The sequence below is a fragment of the Rhinoderma darwinii genome, chromosome 2 (assembly GCF_050947455.1).
Source record: "Rhinoderma darwinii isolate aRhiDar2 chromosome 2, aRhiDar2.hap1, whole genome shotgun sequence".
Lineage (NCBI taxonomy): Eukaryota > Metazoa > Chordata > Amphibia > Anura > Rhinodermatidae > Rhinoderma > Rhinoderma darwinii.
The window spans coordinates 469,311,385-469,332,858 of NC_134688.1; the positions used below are offsets into that span (position 1 = coordinate 469,311,385).

The window sequence follows — 21,474 nt, forward strand, 5'->3', positions numbered from 1 at the left end:
AATATAACTACTATAATACTGACTCCTATATACAAGAATATAACTACTATAATACTGCCCCTATATACAAGAATATAACTACTATAATACTGCCCCTATATCAAAGAATATAACTACTATAATACTGCCCCCTATATACAAGAATATAACTACTATAATACTGCCCCCTATATACAAGAATATAACTACTATAATACTGCCCCCTATGTACAAGAATATAACTACTATAATACTGCCCCCTATATACAAGAATATAACTACTATAATAATGTCCCCTATATACAAGAATATAACTACTATAATCCTGCCCCTATATACAAGAATATAACTACTATAATACTGCCCTCTATATACAAGAATATAACTACTATAATATTGCCCCCTATATACAAGAATACAACTACTATAATCCTGCCCCCTATATACAAGAATATAACTACTATAATACTGCCCTCTATATACAAGAATATAACTACTATAATACTGCCCCCTATATACAAGAATATAACTACTATAATACTGCCCCCTATATACAAGAATATAACTACTATAATACTGCCCCTATATACAAGAATATAACTACTACAATACTGCCCCTATATACAAGAATATAACTAATAAAATACTTCCCCCTATGTACAAGAATATAACTACTATAATACTGCCCCCTATGTACAAGAATATAACTACTATAATACTGCTCCTATGTACAAGAATATAACTACTATAATACTGCCTCCTATATACAAGAATATAACTACTATAATACTGCCCTTTATACAAGAAAATAACTACTATAATACTGCCCCCTATATACAAGAATATAACTACTATAATACTGTCCTCTATATACAAGAATATAACTACTATATTACTACCCCCTATATACAAGAATATAACTACTATAATACTGCCCCTATATACAGAATATAACTAATAAAATACTGCCCCCTATGTACAAGAATATAACTACTATAATACTGCCCCCTATGTACAAGAATATAACTACTATAATACTGCCCCTATATACAAGAATATAACTACTATAATACTGCCCCCCATATACAAGACTATAACTACTATAATACAGCCAATATACAAGAATATAACTACTATAATACTGCCCCCTATATACAAGAATATAACTACTATAATACTGCCCCTATATACAAGAATATAACTACTATAATACTGCCCCTATATACAAGAATATAACTACTATAATACTGCCCCTATATACAAGACTATAACTGCTATAATACTGCCCCTATATACAAGAATATAACTACTATAATACAGCCAATATACAAGAATATAACTACTATAATACTGCCCCCTATATACAAGAATATAACTACTATAATACAGCCAATATACAAGAATATAACTACTATAATACAGCCAATATACAAGAATGTAACTACTATAATACTGCTCCTATATACAAGAATATAACTACTATAATACTGCCCCTATATACAAGACTATAACTGCTATAATACTGCCCCTATATACAAGAATATAACTACTATAATACTGCCCTCTATATACAAGAATATAACTAATATAATACTGCCCTCTGTATACAAGAATATAACTACTATAATACTGTCCCTATATACAAGAATATAACTACTATAATACTGCCCCTATATACAAGACTATAACTACTATAATACTGCCCCCTATATACAAGAATATAACAACTATAATACTGCCCCCTATATACAAGAATATAACTACTATAATACTGCCCCCTATATACAAGAATATAACTACTATAATACTGCCCCCTATATACAAGAATACTGCTCCTATATACAAGAATATAACTACTATAATACTGCCCCTATATACAAGAATATAACTACTATAATACTGCCCCCTATATACAAGAATATAACTACTATGATACTGTCCCTATATACAAGAATATAACTACTATAATACTGCCCCCTATATACAAGAATATAACTACTATAATACTGCCCCCTATATACAAGAATATAACAACTATAATACTGCCCCCTATATACAAGAATATAACTACTATAATACTGCCCCCTATATACAAGAATATAACTACTATAATACTGCCCCCTATATACAAGAATACTGCTCCTATATACAAGAATATAACTACTATAATACTGCCCCTATATACAAGAATATAAGTACTATAATACTGCCCCCTATATACAAGAATATACCTACTATGATACTGCCCCTATATACAAGAATATAACTACTATAATACTGCCCCCTATATACAAGAATATAACTACTATAATACTGCCCCCTATATACAAGAATATAACTACTATAACACTGCTCCTATACACAAGAATATAACTACTATAATACTGCTCCTATATACAAGAATATAACTACTATAATACTGCTCTCTATATACAAGAATATAACTACTATAACACTGCTCCTATACACAAGAATATAACGACTATAATACTGCTCTCTATATACAAGAATATAACTACTGTAATACTGCCCCCTATATACAAGAATATAAGTACTATAATACTGTCCCCTATATACAAGAATATAACTACTATAATACTGCCCCTATATACAAGAATATAACTACTATAATACTGCTCCCTATATACAGGAATAAAACTACTATAATACTTCCCCAATCCCTATATACAAGAATAGAACTACTATAATACTGCTCTCTATATACAAGAATATAACTACTGTAATACTGCCCTCTATATACAAGAATATAACTACTATAATACTGCCCCCTATATACAAGAATATAACTACTATTATACTGCCCCTATATACAAGAATATAACTACTATAATACTGCCCCCTATGTACAAGAATATAACTACTATAATACTGCCCCTATATACAAGAATATAACTACTATAATACTGCCCCCTATATACAAGAATATAACTACTCTAATACTGCCCCTATATACAAGAATATAACTACTATAATACTGCCACTATATACAGGAATATAACTACTATAATACTGCTCTTATATACAAGAATATAACTACTATAATACTGCCCCCTATATACAAGAATATAACTACTATAATACTGCTCCTATATACAAGAATATAACTACTATAATACTGCCCCCTATATACAAGAATATAACTACTATAATACTGCCCCTATATACAAGAATATAACTACTATAATACTGCCCCTATATACAAGAATATAACTACTATAATACTGCCCCCTATATACAAGAATATAACTACTATAATACTGCCCCTATATACAAGAATATAACTAATAAAATACTGCCCCCTATGTACAAGAATATAACTACTATAATACTGCCCCCTATGTACAATAATATAACTACTATAATACTGCTCCTATATACAAGAATATAACTACTATAATACTGCCTCCTATATACAAGAATATAACTACTATAATACTGCCCTTTATACAAGAAAATAACTACTATAATACTGCCCCCTATATACAAGAATATAACTACTATAATACTGTCCTCTATATACAAGAATATAACTACTATATTACTACCCCCTATATACAAGAATATAACTACTATAATACTGCCCCTATATACAGAATATAACTAATAAAATACTGCCCCCTATGTACAAGAATATAACTACTATAATACTGCCCCCTATGTACAAGAATATAACTACTATAATACTGCTCCTATATACAAGAATATAACTACTATAATACCGCCCTTTATACAAGAAAATAACTACTATAATACTGCCCCCTATATACAAGAATATAACTACTATAATACTGTCCCTATATACAAGAATATAACTACTATAATACTGCCCCCAATATACAAGAATATAACTACTATAATACTTCTCCTATATAGAAGAATATAACTACTATAATACTGCCCCCTATATACAAGAATATAACTACTATAATACTGCTCCTATATACAAGAATATAACTACTATAATACTGCCCCTATATACAAGAATATAACTACTATAATACTGCCCCCTATATACAAGAATATAACTACTATAATACTGCCCCCTATATACAAGAATATAACTACTATAATACTGCCCCCTATGTACAAGAATATAACTACTATAATACTGCTCCTATATACAAGAATATAACTACTATAATACCGCCCTTTATACAAGAAAATAACTACTATAATACTGCCCCCTATATACAAGAATATAACTACTATAATACTGTCCTCTATATACAAGAATATAACTACTATATTACTACCCCCTATATACAAGAATATAACTACTATAATACTGCCCCTATATACAAGAATATAACTACTATAATACTGCCCCTATGTACAAGAATATAACTACTATAATACTGCCCCTATATACAAGAATATAACTACTATAATACTGCCCCCAATATACAAGAATATAACTACTATAATACTGCTCCTATATAGAAGAATATAACTACTATAATACTGCCCCCTATATACTAGAATATAACTACTATAATACTGCTCCTATATACAAGAATATAACTACTATAATACTGCCCCTATATACAAGAATATAACTACTATAATACTGCCCCAAATATACAAGAATATAACTACTATAATACTGCCCCCAATATACAAGAATATAACTACTATAATACTGCTCCTATATACAAGAATATAACTACTATACTACTGCCCCTATATACAAGAATATAACTACTATAATACTTCTCCTATATACAAGAATATAACTACTATAATACTGCCCCTATATACAAGAGTATAACTACTATAATACTGCCCCTATGTACAAGAATATAACTACTATAATACTGCCCCCTATATACAAGAATATAACTACTATAATACTGCCCCCTATATACAGGAATATAACTACTATAATACTGACTCCTATATACAAGAATATAACTACTATAATACTGCCCCTATATACAAGAATATAACTACTATAATACTGCCCCCTATATACAAGAATATAACTACTATAATACTGCCCCCTATGTACAAGAATATAACTACTATAATACTGCCCCCTATATACAAGAATATAACTACTATAATAATGTCCCCTATATACAAGAATATAACTACTATAATCCTGCCCCTATATACAAGAATATAACTACTATAATACTGCCCTCTATATACAAGAATATAACTACTATAATATTGCCCCCTATATACAAGAATACAACTACTATAATCCTGCCCCCTATATACAAGAATATAACTACTATAATACTGCCCTCTATATACAAGAATATAACTACTATAATACTGCCCCCTATATACAAGAATATAACTACTATAATACTGCCCCCTATATACAAGAATATAACTACTATAATACTGCCCCTATATACAAGAATATAACTACTATAATACTGCCCCTATAATCAAAGAATATAACTACTATAATACTGCCCCCTATATACAAGAATATAACTACTATAATACTGCCCCCTATATACAAGAATATAACTACTACAATACTGCCCCTATATACAAGAATATAACTAATAAAATACTTCCCCCTATGTACAAGAATATAACTACTATAATACTGCCCCCTATGTACAAGAATATAACTACTATAATACTGCTCCTATGTACAAGAATATAACTACTATAATACTGCCTCCTATATACAAGAATATAACTACTATAATACTGCCCTTTATACAAGAAAATAACTACTATAATACTGCCCCCTATATACAAGAATATAACTACTATAATACTGTCCTCTATATACAAGAATATAACTACTATATTACTACCCCCTATATACAAGAATATAACTACTATAATACTGCCCCTATATACAAGAATATAACTACTATAATACTGCCCCCAATATACATGAATATAACTACTATAATACTGCTCCTATATACAAGAATATAACTACTATAATACTGCCCCTATATACAAGAATATAACTACTATAATACTGCCCCAAATATACAAGAATATAACTACTATAATACTGCCCCCAATATACAAGATTATAACTACTAAAATACTGCTCCTATATACAAGAATATAACAACTATAATACTGTCCCCAATGTACAAGAATATAACTACTATAATACTGCTCCTATATACAAGAATATAACTACTATACTACTGCCCCTATATACAAGAATATAACTACTATACTTCTCCTATATACAAGAATATAACTACTATAATACTGCCCCTATATACAAGAGTATAACTACTATAATACTGCCCCTATGTACAAGAATATAACTACTATAATACTGCCCCCTATATACAAGAATATAACTACTATAATACTGCCCCCTATATACAGGAATATAACTACTATAATACTGACTCCTATATACAAGAATATAACTACTATAATACTGCCCCTATATACAAGAATATAACTACTATAATACTGCCCCTATATCAAAGAATATAACTACTATAATACTGCCCCCTATATACAAGAATATAACTACTATAATACTGCCCCTATATACAAGAATATAACTACTATAATACTGCCTCCTATATACAAGAATATAACTACTATAATACCGCCCTTTATACAAGAAAATAACTACTATAATACTGCCCCCTATATACAAGAATATAACTACTATAATACTGTCCTCTATATACAAGAATATAACTACTATATTACTACCCCTATGTACAAGAATATAACTACTATAATACTGCCCCTATATACAAGAATATAACTACTATAATACTGCCCCCCAATATACATGAATATAACTACTATAATACTGCTCCTATATAGAAGAATATAACTACTATAATACTGCTCCTATATACAAGAATATAACTACTATAATACTGCCCCTATATACAAGAATATAACTACTATAATACTGCCCCAAATATACAAGAATATAACTACTATAATACTGTCCCTATATACAAGAATATAACTACTATAACACTGTCCCCAATGTACAAGAATATAACTACTATAATACTGCTCCTATATACAAGAATATAACTACTATACTACTGCCCCTATATACAAGAATATAACTACTATAATACTGCCCTCTATATACAAGAATATAACTACTATAATACTGCCCCCTATATACAAGAATACAACTACTATAATCCTGCCCCCTATATACAAGAATATAACTACTATAATACTGCCCTCTATATACAAGAATATAACTACTATAATACTGCCCCCTATATACAAGAATATAACTACTATAATACTGCCCCCTATGTACAAGAATATAACTACTATAATACTGCTCCTATATACAAGAATATAACTACTATAATACTGCCTCCTATATACAAGAATATAACTACTATAATACCGCCCTTTATACAAGAAAATAACTACTATAATACTGCCCCCTATATACAAGAATATAACTACTATAATACTGTCCTCTATATACAAGAATATAACTACTATATTACTACCCCCTATATACAAGAATATAACTACTATAATACTGCCCCTATATACAAGAATATAACTACTATAATACTGCCCCAAATATACAAGAATATAACTACTATAATACTGCCCCCAATATACAAGATTATAACTACTATAATACTGCTCCTATATACAAGAATATAACAACTATAATACTGTCCCCAATGTACAAGAATATAACTACTATAATACTGCTCCTATATACAAGAATATACGTACTATACTACTGCCCCTATATACAAGAATATAACTACTATAATACTTCTCCTATATACAAGAATATAACTACTATAATACTGCCCCTATATACAAGAGTATAACTACTATAATACTGCCCCTATGTACAAGAATATAACTACTATAATACTGCCCCCTATATACAAGAATATAACTACTATAATACTGCCCCCTATATACAGGAATATAACTACTATAATACTGACTCCTATATACAAGAATATAACTACTATAATACTGCCCCTATATACAAGAATATAACTACTATAATACTGCCCCCTATATACAAGAATATAACTACTATAATACTGCCCCCTATATACAAGAATATAACTACTATAATACTGCCCCTATATACAAGAATATAACTACTATAATACTGCCTCCTATATACAAGAATATAACTACTATAATACTGTCCTCTATATACAAGAATATAACTACTATAATACCGCCCTTTATACAAGAAAATAACTACTATAATACTGCCCCCTATATACAAGAATATAACTACTATAATACTGTCCTCTATATACAAGAATATAACTACTATATTACTACCCCCTATATACAAGAATATAACTACTATAATACTGCCCCTATGTACAAGAATATAACTACTATAATACTGCCCCTATGTACAAGAATATAACTACTATAATACTGCCCCTATATACAAGAATATAACTACTATAATACTGCCCCCAATATACATGAATATAACTACTATAATACTGCTCCTATATAGAAGAATATAACTACTATAATACTGCTCCTATATACAAGAATATAACTACTATAATACTGCCCCTATATACAAGAATATAACTACTATAATACTGCCCCAAATATACAAGAATATAACTACTATAATACTGTCCCTATATACAAGAATATAACTACTATAACACTGTCCCCAATGTACAAGAATATAACTACTATAATACTGCTCCTATATACAAGAATATAACTACTATACTACTGCCCCTATATACAAGAATATAACTACTATAATACTGCCCTCTATATACAAGAATATAACTACTATAATACTGCCCCCTATATACAAGAATACAACTACTATAATCCTGCCCCCTATATACAAGAATATAACTACTATAATACTGCCCTCTATATACAAGATTATAACTACTATAATACTGCCCCCTATATACAAGAATATAACTACTATAATACTGCTCCTATATACAAGAATATAACTACTATAATACTGCCCCCTATATACAAGAATATAACTACTATAATACTGCCCCTATATACAAGAATATAACTACTTTAATACTGCCCCTTTATCAAAGAATATAACTACTATAATACTGCCCCCTATATACAAGAATATAACTACTATAATACTGCCCCCTATATACAAGAATATAACTACTATAATACTGCCCCTATATACAAGAATATAACTAATAAAATACTGCCCCCTATGTACAAGAATATAACTACTATAATACTGCTCCTATGTACAAGAATATAACTACTATAATACTGCCTCCTATATACAAGAATATAACTACTATAATACTGCCCTTTATACAAGAAAATAACTACTATAATACTGCCCCCTATATACAAGAATATAACTACTATAATACTGTCCTCTATATACAAGAATATAACTACTATATTACTACCCCCTATATACAAGAATATAACTACTATAATACTGCCCCTTTATACAGAATATAACTAATAAAATACTGCCCCCTATGTACAAGAATATAACTACTATAATACTGCCCCCTATGTACAAGAATATAACTACTATAATACTGCTCCTATATACAAGAATATAACTACTATAATACTGCCCCCTATATACAAGAATATAACTACTATAATACTGTCCTCTATATACAAGAATATAACTACTATATTACTACCCCCTATATACAAGAATATAACTACTATAATACTGCCCCTATATACAAGAATATAACTACTATAATACTGCTCCTATATAGAAGAATATAACTACTATAATACTGCCCCCTATATACAAGAATATAACTACTATAATACTGCTCCTATATACAAGAATATAACTACTATAATACTGACTCCTATATACAAGAATATAACTACTATAATACTGCCCCTATATACAAGAATATAACTACTATAATACTGCCCCTATATCAAAGAATATAACTACTATAATACTGCCCCCTATATACAAGAATATAACTACTATAATACTGCCCCCTATATACAAGAATATAACTACTATAATACTGCCCCTATATACAAGAATATAACTAATAAAATACTGCTCCCTATATACAAGAATATAACTACTATAATACTGCCCCTATATACAAGAGTATAACTACTATAATACTGCCCCTATGTACAAGAATATAACTACTATAATACTGCCCCCTATATACAAGAATATAACTACTATAATACTGCCCCCTATATACAGGAATATAACTACTATAATACTGACTCCTATATACAAGAATATAACTACTATAATACTGCCCCTATATACAAGAATATAACTACTATAATACTGCCCCTATATCAAAGAATATAACTACTATAATACTGCCCCCTATATACAAGAATATAACTACTATAATACTGCCCCCTATATACAAGAATATAACTACTATAATACTGCCCCTATATACAAGAATATAACTAAGAAAATACTGCTCCCTATATACAAAAATATAACTACTATAATACTGCCCCTATATACAAGAATATAACTACTATAATACTGCCCCTATATACAAGAATATAACTACTATAATACTGCCCCCTATATACAAGAATATAACTACTATAATACTGCCCTTTATACAAGAATATAACTGTAAAGGATCTGCCAGACACAGCTTCTGTGTCGACGCCCGTGGGCAATCAGTTTGCACCTGCTCCTATGTTTGTGTGACTGACTCCATCTTCCCCCACTCAGGATGGCAGGCTTAGGAGTGGGAGAGCCTATCACAGCCTGGCCAGACGTAGCTAGCTGTCTATTTATACCTGCCTTTCCTGTTCCTCCTTTGCCTGTGATTCTGCTCTGCTTGTTTCCTGGCTCTGCTGCTGCTGCTTGAACTACTGATCCTCTGCTTGTTATTGACCTTGGCTTACTGACCACTCTCCTGCTCTACATTTGGTACCTCGTACACTCCTGGTTTGACTCGGCTCGTTCACTACTCTCGTTTCCAACGGTGTCTCCGTGGGCAGCTGCCCCGTTTCCCTAGCTTCTGTGTACCCTTGTCTGTTTGTCTGTCGTGCACTTACTGAGCGTAGGGACCGTCGCCCAGTTGTACCCCGTCGCCTAGGACGGGTCGTTGCAAGTAGGCAGGGACTCTGTGGCGGTTAGATTAGGGCTCACTTGTCTGTCTCCCTTCCCCGTCATTACAATAACTACTATAATACTGCCCCTATGTACAAGAATGTAATTACTATAATCCCTTGATCATTGTGTTTATGAGGCAGCAGGGGGCGCCGCACTTCTCATTTTCCTCGGTGAGCGGCTTTTGTCTGTCAGGACTCGGATTAGCGGAGACCTTGAGACTCATATTTGAGATTTTGCTATCTGTATATTGCAAAGGTTACCTGCATACATTTTATCTCCGTCCTTGTATATCTAATCACATCTGTTATAGACCAAAGCCGTATAGTTGAAAACTGACAGAATTTATTTATTTTTTATTAACCAGCTGATCTTTCCTTTTATAACCATTTGATAGCATTACACATTACTACATAGATACGATACCATCTCCTCCGCTACCCACATAGGAAAGATGTTCGTAGTTTTCAGAAATCAATATCAGGTGCAAACTGAAATATTTCCAATCGGTTGTAAAAAAAAAATCCACAATTGCAGCATCAAAGTCGAGACAGGGAAACCATCAACAAGCAGGCAAGCTTTTGATGGATCTTATTACCGCGTTTCTATAGGGTTTTTTTTTCTATGGCTGGTGTGAAATCCTAGCACTACCAGTCTCCTTAATACATGAAGACTTGATGCTCATCAACACTTGAACTTCCAAGCAACCGAATTAGATTTTTATATGTTATCAGTAGAGGGTATTAAGGTGTTAATGAGTTAGTCAGACCCACTGCCCATTTACAATAGGACACAATAGATAGAGGTACAAAATAAGTATATCAGATCCGTCAATGTCAGCTTATTGATGGTTTCAAAATAGGAGCGGGACTTTTTTTTTTATACTCTGGCCCGAATAAGAATAAACTGAGACCTGTACACCATGTTGCACTGAAATTGCTAAATAGAGACACATAATTTAAAACCGATCTGTCAACAGCATCTTACTGACAGTTTCCAGTTTTGATTTAATTGATACTTTTCATATAAGGGTGGTGCGAATCAATTTGACGATTCACTTTATTTTTTGGTCCATGGCATACAATGAGGAATAGGTTCGCCAATGTAAGTTGGCGAAACATGAATTCGGCGGATAATTTGCCCTCATCTATTTCCAGAGTAAAAATAATTTGAATAATTGGTGGAGACGATTATGTATTATTATATTATTTTACAAAGATGTTGGAGTTTTCATCTGCTGATTATAGATCCTATGTTAGTCAAAGATGGAGTGTCCCTTTAAGATGGGTGACTACTCTGACCTATAGAGCCCTGTCATGTCATCCGTTCCTTCCATAGTAGTTGTTGCAGGTATCATCGACTCAATGGGGGAGAGGGGCATTTTGGTTGGTCAGATAAGAAAAAATTTATAAATTAATGTGGCTTCTGCCCAAAATATTTCGTTTTTTTTTCCGCTTATCATCCTGAACCCTATAAATTGGTGACATTAATCATTTATATATCTACAGCTGACACCATTTATATTAATAACCGTCGTCTACTTCCTTCTCGTATATGTGCCATGGTAAACGACTCCTTTAATACAATGATAGCACTAATATTATTAGAGGGATGTTTGTCTATCAAGCGGCGCTGCTGTCTACTAGTTCCCGTTTCTCATGGAATGACTTATTATAAATATAATTCAGTCTTCTCTTACAAAGAGCGTCTCTCTTTCTGGAGGACCCGTCCTGTCCTGTATTACACGGACAACACATTGATATGATTGGGCGCCGTGTAATACTTAATTTCCCCTGTGGTGGCACTGCAGGGAAATTGAACATTTGCTGGAGCAGTTGCCCATAGCAACCAATCAGTTTTAAGCTCTTATTGTTCAAGAGCTCTTCAGAAAATGAAACCAGCAACCTGATTGGTTGTTATGGGCAACTGCTACACTTTTCCTTTGCACTAGTTTTGATATATCCCCCCCCCCCCCCCCCAAAGTGTTTTTAACTAATTAAGCGGAGATGACTGTAGTTACAAATTTAGCTCATGGAGTAAGAATATTGGATAATGCCTTCAGTCCTATATTAAATAATTTCTTAAATAACAATTCCCCTTCTTTTACAAGTGGGAACGTCCCATTAATAGAGCAGGGGATTATATAGTCAAATATTTAATCTCCTAGCTATTAATGATATTGTTCTACCTGCAGGATAGCCATGGTCCGGAGGAATATGTTCCAGCGAGGAGAAGTGCACAACCGACCCAGTGGATTCTGGGGGATGATCAAGAGCGTGACATCATCAGCTCCAGGCAGTGAAAGTATCTTTTGTCATCTTTGAGAAACTTAAAGGGAATGTCCACCTTAGCGTACGGTCACAGTTCAGGCTACGTCCATACCTGTGTTGTGGCTCCCGTTCATATCTGAATCCACAACTCTTTACCGAATCCGCCATACGACAGATACCACCGGTGCCCGACGGACCTCATTGACTTAAAGGACCTCATTGACTTAAAGGACCTCATTGACTTAAAATGGTGTCCACTGGGTTATGCCATTCTATTTGTCGATTTGACGGGAAAAAGAGCGATCCGTGTATTTCTATTTTTCCCATCAAATTTTATGGAATGTGCATTTTAGGCTCTGAATGTCAACTCCGACACTGATGAAAGCCAGCCTTATATATAGAAAATACAATGTGCAGATATAAGATACATAAGAAAGATGAGTCACTGTATACATACATTACTTATCTAGTACTGATCCTGAGTTACATCCTGTATTATACTCCAGAGCTGCACTCACTATTCTGCTGGTGGAGTCACTGTGTACATATATTACTTTACTTATCTAGTACTGATCCTGAGTTACATCCTGTATTATACTCCAGAGCTGCACTCACTATTCTGCTGGTGGAGTCACTGTGTACATACATTACATTACTTATCTAGTACTGATCCTGAGTTACATCCTGTATTATACTCCAGAGCTGCACTCACTATTCTGCTGGTGGAGTCACTGTGTACATACATTACATTACTTATCCTGTACTGATCCTGAGTTACATCCTGTATTATACTCCAGAGCTGCACTCACTATTCTGCTGGTGGAGTCACTGTGTACATATATTACTTTACTTATCTAGTACTGATCCTGAGTTACATCCTGTATTATACTCCAGAGCTGCACTCACTATTCTGCTGGTGGAGTCACTGTGTACATACATTACATTACTTATCTAGTACTGATCCTGAGTTACAGCCTGTATTATACTCCAGAGCTGCACTCACTATTCTGCTGGTGGAGTCACTGTGTACATACATTACATTACTTATCCTGTACTGATCCTGAGTTACATCCTGTATTATACTCCAGAGCTGCACTCACTATTCTGCTGGTGGAGTCACTGTGTACATACATTACATTACTTATCCTGTACTGATCCTGAGTTACATCCTGTATTATACTCCAGAGCTGCACTCACTATTCTGCTGGTGGAGTCACTGTGTACATACATTACATTACTTATCCTGTACTGATCCTGAGTTACATCCTGTACTATACTCCAGAGCTGCACTCACTATTCTGCTGGTGGAGTCACTGTGTACATACATTACATTACTTATCCTGTACTGATCCTGAGTTACATAATGTATTATACTCCAGAGCTGCACTCACTATTCTGCTGGTGGAGTCACTGTGTACATACATTACATTACTTATCCTGTACTGATCCTGAGTTACATCCTGTATTATACTCCGGAGTAATGCTTTTTATTAAAAAAACGATCTATTTTTATCACTTTATTAGCGATTTTAGATTTATGCTAATGAGTTGCTTAATGCCCAAGTGGGCGTATTTTTACTTTAGATCAAGTGGGCGTTGTATAGGGGAGTGTATGACGCTGACCAATCAGCCTCATGCACTCCTCTCCATTCATTTACTCCATGCATAGTGATCCTGCTAGATCCTTATGTGCTGCCTTATACTAACACATTAACAATACTGAAGTGTTTAGACAGTGAATAGACATTCCACCGGATGTCTATTCACAATCTCTGCACTTCGTTACTGTTTCTGTGGTAGTTACAGCAGAGCAAAGCGTAATCTCGCAAGATTACGCGGTAAATTACAGGTTACAATGAGATCACGCTTCCTCTGCTGTAACTACCACAGAAACAGTAACAAAGTGCAGAGATTGAATAGACATCCCCTGGAATGTCTATTCACTGTCTAAACACTTCAGTATTGTTAATGTGTTAGTATAAGACAGCACATAGTGATCTAGCAGGATCCCTATGCGCTGAGTAAATGAATGGAGAGGAGTGCATGACGCTGATTGGTCATCGTCATACACTCCCCTATACAACGCCCACTTGATCTAAAGTAAAAATACGCCCACTTGGGCATTAAGCAACTCATTAGCATAAATCTAAAAACGCTAATAAAGTGATAAAAATAGATCGTTTTTTTTAAAATAAAAAGCACTGTTGTCCCCTACATTACAGCGCCGATCAGCTTATGTAGGAGACAGGGCACTTATAATGTGGTGACAGAGCCTCTTTAAATAACACGGAAGGAAATTTGCTTTTAACTGATCTTGAGTTATAGCATGCAATATAGTCCGGTCACCTCCAGAGCTGTATTCAGCATTCTGTTTCTTTCCTATTAACATCTCCCATCACTCCCTGCTGCTCCAGTGTCTCTATGATTAGCTGCCTAATGTAGACAAAACAGAGTGGTTACAAAGAGCGTCTCTTGCTCCGGAGGACCTGTCCTGTCCTGCATTACACAGACAACTTATTGATATGAATGGACACTGTGTAATGCTTAATTTCTCCTGTGGTGGCGCTGCAGGAAAATTAAACACTTCCCTACAGATTACAGCTGATCGCTGGAGGTTCCAGCAGGAAGACACTTGTGATCTATTTATTCTCAAGAAACACTTCTAACAAGTCTGAATTTTCCACAGCAGAGAACCCCCTTAAAGCGTTTCCAAAGGTGACGACATTCATAGATGAAGCGGTATATTTATATATATATATATTGTAAAGCATAGATCTAGTGACTGGGTTATGGGAATGGGGAGCGGTCAGCTGTCACGGTGCTTCCTTCACCCCTATCAGACCTGTCTCAGATCCAGCAGGAGGTGGATGCTCTGGAAGAATTGAGTCGTCAGCTGTTTCTGGAGACGGCGGACCTTCACGCCACCAAGGTAAGGTCTTGTCTATAAAAGGTAATCCACTCTATGATCTGCTATTGTGTATCTCCCTTTCGGGGCGGTGTTTACCTCTCGATACTAGAGGGCGGAAAGGTGGCCCATTGGGCAACAATGGAAGGCAAGTCAAAACATGACAGCTCCTAGCCAACACAGCCGATCAGTGACTACCAGTAGTGAGACCACCACCTATCTACCAAGGGTCGGAGACATTCCCTTTAAGGACTGATGGCAGAGGTGCCTTACCTGTCTCTCTCCTGTCCCTTTACTCCTTGTCTTCTGCTGCCTCAATGGTAGGGACATAAAACAAGTCTGTGTAGCATGGAGAGGCAGTCTCTTGTATAGCAGTGGCCTATATTACAATCTATCTTGCTGCTTGCTTCCATTTTTTTTTTTGTATCCTAAACAAGCAGGATTTATTTTGCAATGTCCTAGATGTTTCTGCACCTTAATGGGGAGGGTGCAACTTAAGCCTGTGTAACTGGGAAAGACAGTCTCTTCTATAGCACATATAATACATATAACTTCCTGTGACCACGACAGAACATGTAGCTACATGTACTGAAAAGGCGGTCACCCAGATAAGTAGAAAAGCACTTGCTAGGTATCTGAGCTAACACACCTTGAAGAATATAATAAGACTCTGTTCACACAGTGTGTATTTGATGAGTATTTTGGCGCGTCTTACGTGCCGAAATGCGTGTCAAAAAACACTTGATTAAGCTTCCTATTCAAATCAATGGGAAAGCGCGTAGTTAGTACATACAAAGCGTTTTTTGTATGCAAGCGCATTTAAAAAATTTGTCATGTAAAAAAAATAAAAGCATCAGGTCGATTCTTTGACGAGTAAAACGCGCTGAAAATGCACCAAATTTTCCCATAGTAAATGGGAGTCCTAATTACTCACCAAAACACTCCTAAAAAGCGTGCACAAAACATGAAAAAAAAAAAAAAAACAGGTAAAAAAAACGCCTGTATTTTAAAAAGCGCTTCATAAGATAAACCTGACGTGTAAACTTACGCTAGCGTTTCTTGTGAAGCGCTTTTTAAAATACGGGCATTTTTGATGCATCTTCCGCAGGGTTTTTTTTTTACATGTTTTGTGCGCGCATATTAATGGGTTTAGCGGTAAACATTTTTCTCCCGCGATTTAAATAGGAATTTGAATGCAGCTTTGGTTGTGATTGGAGAAGAGATGAGCAATGCATTATTAGGACAAGCAGACACACGTTCCCGATCATCTCCTGCACTGACGCTCTGTATGTTTTATATATGTTCTCTCCACTGCAGGAGCGGATTGAATACTCTAAAACCTTCCAGGGCAAATACTTCAATTTCTTGGGCTACTTCTTCTCCATATACTGCGTGTGGAAAATTTTTATGGTAAGATAAATTGTACTAATTTGGTAAAATATATACTGTCTTTTGTTCCTGTGCACTTCTCAGGACCCATTCCAAAATTAACGGAACACTCCGGGCAAAACTCGTACTATGTGTTATTCTTAGTGCAGGGGCTGAGGGGGCGGAGCATGACACAAATTCAAAGTACACCAAAAGAGAGAACCCCTGTGTCATGCTCCGCCCCCTCAGGCCCTGTACTAGACTCCATTGATCATTACCCCCCACCCACATTATTTCCAGGCCACAATCAACATCGTCTTTGATCGAGTTGGAAAGACGGACCCGGTGACTAGAGGAATCGAGATCACAGTGAATTACCTGGGCATACAGTTTGATGTAAGGATGTGCTTCTAAATATTACTATATGCGTGCTCCTATGGAGGGGACTCTGATTTATACAGAAATCCTATAGAAATGTGTGAAAGCTCTATTATAGGACCCGAAAAACGATAAGATGCGGGGATCGGTAAGTATTTCTGCACACAGCACCCCACTGAAACACCAATGTACAAATGTAGGGTGCAATAAAAAAAAAAAGTTGAGTGCTTCTTTAAATAAGTTCTGACTACCTGCAGTCACCACTAGGGGGATTTTACTGAGACTGTATACATTTGTCTTTATTTAGCGCCACCTAGTGGTGACTGCAGGGAACCAGAATATTATTGTTTTAACTCTGTCTACGCAGGGGATCATTAGCTCTGTATCTGAAAAACAGAGCTCCGACGGCTATAAGGATATATTATGACATTGGTCCTTTCATATTAATTTATTTTATGGGTGAACCGTTTTTTTTTTATTATATAAATAAAGTTAATTGAAAGGAGACTATACCTGCTCAAACATTGTAGTGTAGTTCCAGCAGATGTCGGGGTCCTCGGATACCCCATTAGCAAAATTGGTGAACAGACCGAGCGTCGTCCGCATGTGTTGTATAATATTATGCGCATATATTATCTCTGATACCTGCTCTGCTTATAGAGTCCGCTTTACATGTCTTTCATTTCTGCTCAGGTCAAGTTCTGGTCCCAGCACATATCCTTCATTCTAGTGGGGATCATCATCGTCACTTCCATCAGAGGACTACTCATCACTCTCACAAAGGTAAACTGCTTGTGTGGACTGTCATGTGGACAGCGTTATATGCCATACAAGACCCAAGGCCACATCTCAGCCCGGCCTACTGAGACGTCAGTGAGACTCTTACACCGTTCAGTGTTATTCACTTCACCTGTCAGTGGTTTTATGTTAGTCTGGTTACAATGGCGTCTGACAAGTGGTGGGAGATATTCGTCAGCAAGTGATCAGTCAGATCTTGAAGTTGATGTTGGAAGCAGGAAAAATGTACGTGCCTGAGCGACTGGCAAGGACCAAATTGTGATGTGTCGACAACTGGTTCAGAGAATCTCCAAAACGTACAGTCTTGTGGGGTGTTCCCGGTCTTGTGGGGTGTTCCCGGTCTTGTGGGGTGTTCATGGTCTTGTGGGGTGTTCATGGTCTTGTAGGGTGTTCATGGTCTTGTAGGGTGTTCCCTGTCTTGTGGGGTGTTCCCGGTCTTGTGTGGTGTTCCCGGTCTTGTGTGGTGTTCCCGGTCTTGTGGGGTGTTCCCGGTCTTGTGGGGTGTTCCCTGTCTTGTGGGGTGTTCCCGATCTTGTGGGGTGTTCCCGGTCTCGTGGGGTGTTCCCGGTCTTGTGGGGTGTTCCCGATATGTAGTGGTTAGTATTTACCAAGGAAAGACGACCGGTGAAAGATCTACTGCAGCACAAATTACTGAAAACGTTACTGCTGGCTATGATAGAAAGGTGTCAGGACACGCAGAGCATTGCAGCTTGCTGTGTAGCTGCAGATCGGTCAGAGTGACCCCTGTCCACCACCGAAAGCTCCTACAATGGGCACGTGAGCATTAGAACTGAAGCAAGGAGCAATGGAACGTGGAGGCCTGATCACCCATGAACCTGTCGGCAGTTCACCGGTCGTCCTTCCTTGGACCACTTTTGGTAGTTACTAAGCACTGTATACCGGGAACACCCCACAAGTCCAGGAACACCCCGCAAGTCCAGGAGCACGCCGCAAGTCCAGGAGCACGCCGCAAGTCCAGGAGCACGCCGCAAGTCCAGGAGCACGCCGCAAGTCCAGGAGCACGCCGCAAGTCCAGGAGCACGCCGCAAGTCCAGGAGCACGCCGCAAGTCCAGGAGCACGCCGCAAGTCCAGGAGCACGCCGCAAGTCCAGGAGCACGCCGCAAGTCCAGGAGCACGCCGCAAGTCCAGGAGCACGCCGCAAGTCCAGGAGCACGCCGCAAGTCCAGGAGCACGCCGCAAGTCCAGGAGCACGCCGCAAGTCCAGGAGCACGCCGCAAGTCCAGGAGCACGCCGCAAGTCCAGGAGCACGCCGCAAGTCCAGGAGCACGCCGCAAGTCCAGGAGCACGCCGCAAGTCCAGGAGCACGCCGCAAGTCCAGGAGCACGCCGCAAGTCCAGGAGCACGCCGCAAGTCCAGGAGCACGCCGCAAGTCCAGGAGCACGCCGCAAGTCCAGGAGCACGCCGCAAGTCCAGGAGCACGCCGCAAGTCCAGGAGCACGCCGCAAGTCCAGGAGCACGCCGCAAGTCCAGGAGCACGCCGCAAGTCCAGGAGCACGCCGCAAGTCCAGGAGCACGCCGCAAGTCCAGGAGCACGCCGCAAGTCCAGGAGCACGCCGCAAGTCCAGGAGCACGCCGCAAGTCCAGGAGCACGCCGCAAGTCCAGGAGCACGCCGCAAGTCCAGGAGCACGCCGCAAGACCAGGAACACCCCACAAGACCCAACATTTTGGAGATGCTTCCCACACGTAATCTGTAGTTCACAACTTGTCCCCTCTATACATCACTACCCTAATCTCCCACTATCTCCCCTCATCTAATCTCCGGTCCTCACAAGACCTTCTTCTTTGCTCTCCTCTTCTCTACCCGTCACTTTATCGCCTGTAAGATTTCTCCCGTGCTGCCCCCAAATTCTGGAACCTGCTACCCCAACACATCAGACTCTCTCCCACCATCTAAACCTTCATAAGCAACCTAAAAAAAACATTTTCAGAAAAATGTACACCCTATAATAACCCGGCTGCCACTGCTCACTTCCCTCACCGCCTGTCTCTTCCCCTTTCCCTGATGATTGTAGTCCCTCGGGGGCGGGGTCCTCTCTCCTCAGTACCAGTGTGTCACTCAGTAAGCTCATGTTTATTGTATTGCTGCTTTTATCATCTCATGTTATGTATTTACACCCCTCTGTATTTTATGTGTGCATCGCCCTGGAAGGTAATGACTATAATATAAATAATAATGGGGCGATAGTTGATTCAGTCATTGCCATCTGAATAATTAGCACGCATTTTCATATATTTTAGATTTTTCTAAAGAAATATTGTGATTATTAATGTGATCATTTATTTTTTAGTTCTTTTATGCCATCTCCAGCAGCAAATCTTCCAATGTGATCGTTCTTCTCTTAGCGCAGATCATGGTGAGTAGACTGCTCTTTACTCCACCTAGTGGCTGTATAGGGTATTGTATCTTCCCAGATAGCAATTTTGATTGGAAATTGGGTTATTTTTACACATAGGGCAGTAACTACATTGTTTCTCCTTGTTTTTTTTTCCGCACTATCTTAATACTCGTCACATGATAAATAGACGGAGAAAGCCGAGTACAGCCTTTTCCGTTAGTCCTATAGATGTTGAATGGAGCGGCACAACACCTGCTCGACCGCCGCTCCATTCAGTGTCTCCTTACTGCGGTCGTGCAGGAGTTTCGGGACCCCCGTTTTAGTGATCGGTGGGAGTCCCATTGGCGGGGGC

General features: G+C 36.8%; 1 protein-coding gene across 4 annotated transcripts in view; it reads left to right on the plus strand.

The window, feature by feature from the left end:
- The window catches only part of GPR89B (G protein-coupled receptor 89B), a 46,373-nt gene that overhangs the window by 20,813 nt on the left and 4,086 nt on the right, over nt 1–21,474 (plus strand). For all 4 annotated transcript variants that reach the window (XM_075854645.1, XM_075854646.1, XM_075854644.1 and 1 more), the window contains exons 9-14: nt 13,239–13,348; nt 16,155–16,243; nt 17,537–17,629; nt 17,888–17,983; nt 18,659–18,748; nt 21,075–21,140. In XM_075854645.1, coding sequence (XP_075710760.1) covers nt 13,239–13,348; nt 16,155–16,243; nt 17,537–17,629; nt 17,888–17,983; nt 18,659–18,748; nt 21,075–21,140 — 544 coding nt within the window. The remainder of the gene's footprint in view (nt 1–13,238; nt 13,349–16,154; nt 16,244–17,536; nt 17,630–17,887; nt 17,984–18,658; nt 18,749–21,074; nt 21,141–21,474) is intronic.